Source organism: Oryctolagus cuniculus, chromosome 13, assembly GCF_964237555.1.
Source record: "Oryctolagus cuniculus chromosome 13, mOryCun1.1, whole genome shotgun sequence".
Taxonomy (NCBI): Eukaryota; Metazoa; Chordata; class Mammalia; order Lagomorpha; family Leporidae; genus Oryctolagus; species Oryctolagus cuniculus.
In genome coordinates this window covers 62,602,123-62,608,122 of record NC_091444.1, presented here as the reverse complement: position 1 = coordinate 62,608,122, position 6,000 = coordinate 62,602,123, and the positions used below count along the sequence as shown (strand labels likewise).

Here is a 6,000-nt window from a genome sequence, read left to right as displayed (position 1 = left end):
ACTTGGAGCGGCTGGGGAGCGCGTGGGGCATGGTCAGCGTGGACACTGCGGGCCGGGCTGCCCTGGGTCCAGCTCGCCCGCCTGCTCTGCTCCTTCAGCCCAGAGGATTTGCAGCGTTGCATCCTCAAAGTACTGTGAACCGCCAGGGGAAATCACAGGTCCGCGTGGCCATTTTCTGGGGGTTACCTGGCAGTCTGTTCTGAGTGCCCTGGGCGACACGAAAAAGCCCCCAGGTGGAAGTTAGTGAACTTTCAGGAAGAGGAGCCGAGCTAGGCGGGGGCGGGGCCCGGGAGCCGCGGGGCGGGGGCGGTTCCCCGAGTATTTGTCGCCCGAGCCCGCCCCGCGCTCGCAAAGCTGGAGGGACGAGGCGCCCCCTTCTGCACCGGCTGCCTGGCTTTCCAGTGCATAGGAGCCAGGGAGATTGGTAGCGGGCAGGGGAGAGGCGCGTCCGCAGCGGGGTCTTGGGCGCGGCGGGAGGGGCGCGGCCGGGCTCGCAGCCCGCGGCGGCGGCCGCGGCTCCTCACTGCGCCAACGGGCGGCGGCCCCTCCCACCGCACCCACCCCCGCTGCCGCGGCAGCCGCCGCTGCTGCCGCCGCCCCGGGCCGACCTCGGGCCCCAGTCGGTGGCGCCAGCAGAACCTCCGCTCCGGACCGCAGCCGCCGGCCCTACCCCGGAGCAGGCTGCTCCTCCCCCTGCCTCCCGCGGGTCCCCCCGCGCGCTCCCCCGCCCGGCCCCTCTCCTCCCGCCCGGCAGCGCGCTCCCCGTGCCGGCTCGCTCCTTCGCCGGTTCCTCCTGCAGCGCCTGCCTGGGGCCTCCCGCTCGCCCCCCGCGCCCGGCTCCCCCGGCGCGCGTCCCGAGCCCGCTGCGCTCCGGCCGCCGCCTGGTCATGTCAGGATGGAGATCCGGCAGCACGAGTGGCTCTCGGCCTCCCCCCACGAGGGCTTCGAGCAGATGAGGCTCAAAAGCCGCCCCAAGGAGCCCTCGCCGAGCCTGACCCGAGTGGGCGCGAACTTCTACAGCAGCGTCAAGCAGCAGGACTACAGCGCCAGCGTCTGGCTTCGGAGGAAAGACAAGCTGGAACACGTAAGGGCTGCTCGCTCCCTGGGTTCTCAGCCCCGCACCTGCCGCTCGCGCCCCTCCCCGAGCGCGTGGAGCGCAGGGGCCGGGTGCAGGGCGCGAGCATGTGGGTCCCTTGTCCCGGCCGCGGGCATCTTCTCCTGCACTTTCTTGCCTCACTGCCCAGCCTGCGGAGAAGGGGGGGGGGGGGTTCCCGCTCAGGCACCACCTGGCCCCTGCACACCCGCTGTGGGGTTTATTTGCACTGCGTTCCTGGGGTACCTGTGCGGGATGATCAAGAAGTGTGGAAGTGCCGTGAGCGTGGTTCCGAGGAAGCCGGTGTTGCATAGCAGCAGGATATTTAGAGGGCCATTTGCTAGTGTGTTGAGGAGTGGCTGGTTATTGAGTCCGGAAACTAACAGATTATGGAAACCACAAAGTTGTAGCTAGCCACCCAGTCTGGGTTCGCGCACAAACTCGAGTTTTCTACTGCGTGTCCGCTGCGATGAGCAGTTGGCGATCCTCTCTGCTAGAGCCCAAGTAGGGAAAAATTTTCGCGTTGCAAAGAGAGGGAAAAGAGGGAGCGGATCGTTCTGTTCCGTGGACACCGGCCGCCCTGGGGCGTGGGACCTGTGGAGGAGCCGGACCCCTGTTCCTCCCAGGTGCGGCTGCTTGCGAGGCGGTGCTGGTGCTGGGGTTGAGCCCCTAAGACTTGCCGTTCTGGAAGAAAAAAGTCCTCCTGAAAAGGCGCCCTAGCGGCTCCACAGTTTCAAATGTAACCCGTCAGCATCTTCTTCAACCGGGTGTTAGGATGAACCTAAGAGAATCAGGTCGAGAGTGCAGCACAACTTAGCTGCGGAGAAGATGCTGTTTCTTCCCGCAGCGCTGCACAGCCCAAAGGGAGTGTTAGTGGAATGAGGTTTCCTTACATTCGGGTCACAACGCAGTGATAACACAGCAGACTCCTGGAACTCTAGGGTCACCAACCACTGCACCTGAATCTCATCTGCCTCCCCACCCCTCCCATCCCCCAGCGCCTCTCCTGGGCTTTGCAGCACCAATAGGCTTCCCAGCAAAAAGCTTTCAAAGGGTTATTTCTCTACTAGGATGTGAAATGAAGGTTCGCTGCGCCTTTTTTTTTTTTTTAACTTAGTCTTATTAAGTCATTGAAAGCGCAATTTAAAGCTTTAAGTTGTATAGCAAGCTCTGGCTTGTGCGTAGTGAGCCATTTGCTAATATCCGAAGCATGTCTCGGCTCCTTAAGACCCGAGAAGTAGCTGAAAGAGGTTTCCAGGATGGCAAGTTTTCCAAAAGGCAACACATACTTTTAGAAAGTGCATGCTCCAGAATTAGTGGAAGCACTGGTAATGTTAAAGGGAGCAAATAGTATCTTGCTGTAATTTGGCTCTTGATGTTAATCTGGGTACCAGGAAAAATGGTCTAGCCTTAACATGATGGTAGGCGATATCTTCAGTATTTTCCCCACTTTGAATGTGTGCTCATTTGCAGCTCGCACCTTTAGCTGATCTATTTCCTTTATTCTCCTGAAAATCAATAGTGCAGACTTTATGACTGTCTTCTTGAGTCACAGATGCTGCACATATTTCACTTAAATGCTTTCTCACTTCTTGGTTTTCATTGAAAGTATCCAGTCTACCATGTGAGCCATGGCAGCCTTATCTTTCTACAGGAGTGTAGGATGCTAGGTGCTCCAGGGGTTGAGAGGCCGAAGAAAAAATCTGGTTGCTTCAGAGCAGGAGAACATCTGTGCTTTCTCCTTCACTCACATGCTCCCAAAGAGAGCACTGCATTCATTAAAAAAAAAAAAAATCAATCACCTCATTTGTTATTTAAATCTGCATAGCATTTGTTTTGCTTTCTCAACTATATTTTACATGACATGCATAGTCTATTCTGATGTTTTCCTCTATGCCCACTTTCAACCAGAAAGGGAGCTTTGCTTCAAATGCATTTATTGGTGATATTCTCTTGCTCCTTGGAAATATCAGCAGACATTTTCAATGGATTTTTATGAAAATGCTTTGAAAGTATTAAGATCATATAAAACGTAATTTTATGTGAATTCAAGCATCTAGTACTTATAATCTATATCATATTTCGTATGCTGGGATGTTTCAGGCAGTTTGATTGTAAATTCTGATATGGTATTTGAGATTTAAAATCTAACAAATGTACTCTGGTACATTCTTGCTATAGAAGACCTGAAAATGTAATGTTGACTTCATTATAGGCAACATTGAAACTTATGTGATGCCTTCTGATGCAGAAGTTGCATGGATTAGGATGAATGTGTCCTAGAAATTCAAAGGTGATATATATGGTGGCTTAAACACCCTTCTGATCTGTCTGATCAAATGGATGACCACTGTTTTTATTATCTAGAAAAAATGAATTAGTAATTATGATGGAAATCATATGCCTGAAAACAGCCTACTCAGTTATTTTGCTGGTAGTTTAAAAGGCAGTCTACGAATTAAGGGAATAAATAAGTTATGACTTCAAATGACACTCATCTTCAGTCATCACAATAATGGAATTCCCTGAGATGAAATGTGGCAGTGTGTGGACTCTGTCCAGACTTCAGAGGCATGGCTTCATCTGAAAGTCAATAACGTGATGTAAAATGACAGTTAAAGAATCTATTTCCACCCTCTTCACTAAAAACGAGAGTAGTTTCTCTGTCCTTTTCTGGTGTAAAGGCTATAGGACTAACCTCCAGATTGGAGAAAAGAATGACAGGAACTGGCTCCTGTCATTGGTTGATCTGTACGAACACCTATTGAGAACTACATTTATGTGGGAGGATCTTTTATTCTCATGTCACCAATAGAAGCCACAAGGAAGTTGTGTTCTGTACCATGAATTTTGCAACACCACTTAGAAAAATCAAGAAAAAAGTAACATTCTTGGCCCCACAGGGAGTGCTGTCTTTTTTGATGCAAAGAATGCTCTTTGATTCTTAGGGTCTGTTCCTTTCTGTTCTTCCACATCATGTCCATAGCTTCAGAAGGTGTGGCTTTTGAAGTAGTAGTCTCTGTAGGGTCCTATATTCACTTTCATTCTAAAGAAAGAGTGAAGAATTATAGTCTAACAAGGAAGAGGAACAAGGGGGCACTCCCTGGACCCCTGAGCTGCCCTTGCTCTCTCAGCCCTTTGCCACTTTATCATTTAATAGGGGTTGGCTGTGCTAGAGGACAGCATGGCATTAGTTCAGTGTCCTTTGGTGCTTGGTGCCCTTTTTGAACTTTTCCTTTGCGATGGGGAAGAAATGCAGAGGCTTCTTGGCTCAGGATCTGGGTTTTGTGCCAGTTAAATAGGTGGAAGTTTCCTTTTTGGTCATTTGTTTGTTTTTAATGGAGATGGATATACCTTTTCTTCCCTACTTAGTTGGCTCTTGCTAAAGTAACCAGGGTCACTGGTTAGATAGACCTGGATTTAGATTTTTGACTCCATTTCATATTAACTTTGTGATCTTAGCCAAAGGACTTACAGTCAGCAGGATGATCCTTAAAGGAGTCACAGGCTTGCTGGGTTGATTAAATGAGACCATCTACGTCTATATTACAGACAGACTGTTGCCAGTTGCCAGGGGCTCAACACCACAAAATTATATTTTTCCCTGATGTTTCTCATCTGTGCATGTTGGCTGTGGACTCACCTTGTCTTTGTTGCTTTTCTGAGGGAGACTCCCTCCTGATACTTGTTTGCATGATTACCCAGGCAGCTTCAGGGATGTTGGTGACTCAGAATGGCTCTCAATGCTTCCACTAGGAATAATGTGTCCATTTGACACATTTATTGGCCAAAGGTTCATGGCCAAGGCTCACTGCAAAAGGGCTGGAGAAGAGAGGTGGCCAAGGCTCAGAAGGAAGAAAGAATTCACAAATGCTGATTAGAACTAACCCAGTACATAAAGCATTAAATGGAGTGTTTGGCCTTTGTTAAATGCCTAACAGGTGTGATTACTTCTCAGGTGCTGCCTGGTTCTCTGGCTGAAACCTAGCACTCCACCCAGAGGGCTTCTACACTCAGCTTTGTCACCAGTTTCCACCCAACAGTTACCTGCATTATAGTCCTAGGCCTTCAGTGCGTGGATCCTTTGGCCAGCAAGTCCAGCTCAGTGTCTTGGCCTGTTACGCTGTCCCTTTGTCTGGTTTTCAATCCAGTCTCTGTGGAATCTGACTCTTCTTGCCCAGGGGACCTTGTTTGCTTCCTGCCTGGCCTTTCTGAGCTGAGTCTTCTGGTACTTATTCTGTGTGCTGGACCTTGCCAGCAGAGAACAGCTCCTTGCCCCATTCTCAGCCTGTGCTTTCTTTCCCAGCTTGTGCTGGTGGAATTAAGTCAACCAATATTTCATATATCTGCAAGGTGGCTCAGACAAGCAATTTTAAACTTGCAAAAGAAAGCAGAAGAGTCAGTAAAGAATAAAAGAACAGAAACCTTAAGGTTCACACTTGCAATGAGCTGGTATAATGTCTTTGTTTGGTAAATGCCTCAAATTTAAAGATGTTCTTCTTGAAGTGTGAATTTACATCAACTTTTAATAGAGTTTATGCTACCAGTGAAGAATAAATAAATGCCAAGTGCACACTTGCCTCTTGGTATGAATTATTCACATGATAAGCAAGGAATAAATGGATTGAAGAAAACTTGGTCACAGTGGTCTGGCTCATATTATGTAATGCCATTTATGTCCCACAGAGCAGATCCGTGAACGTACTATACCCCACAGAGCAGATCAGCAAAACACCGAAAGACAAAGTTCAACCTAAGGGAATGAATCTCTAAAATGTTCCACTAAAAATCAAGCAGATAAGCAGACACAGCCTGGCAAAGCTTAAGAATGTTAACATTTACTAGGATTATAGGTAAACAAACCAAACTTGAGGCTGAGGCTGTGTTCTTTGCTTGTCTAGCTGATC

General features: G+C 49.5%; 1 protein-coding gene across 2 annotated transcripts in view; it reads left to right on the top strand.

Moving 5' to 3' along the window:
• Nucleotides 1-370: 370 nt before the first annotated feature.
• Nucleotides 371-6,000, top strand: part of PLD5 (phospholipase D family member 5) — a 415,385-nt gene continuing 409,755 nt past the window's right edge. For both annotated transcript variants that reach the window (XM_051820761.2, XM_070055590.1), the window contains exon 1: nucleotides 371-1,084. In XM_051820761.2, the coding sequence (XP_051676721.1) occupies nucleotides 896-1,084 (189 nt within the window). In that variant the 5' untranslated portion in view covers nucleotides 371-895. The remainder of the gene's footprint in view (nucleotides 1,085-6,000) is intronic.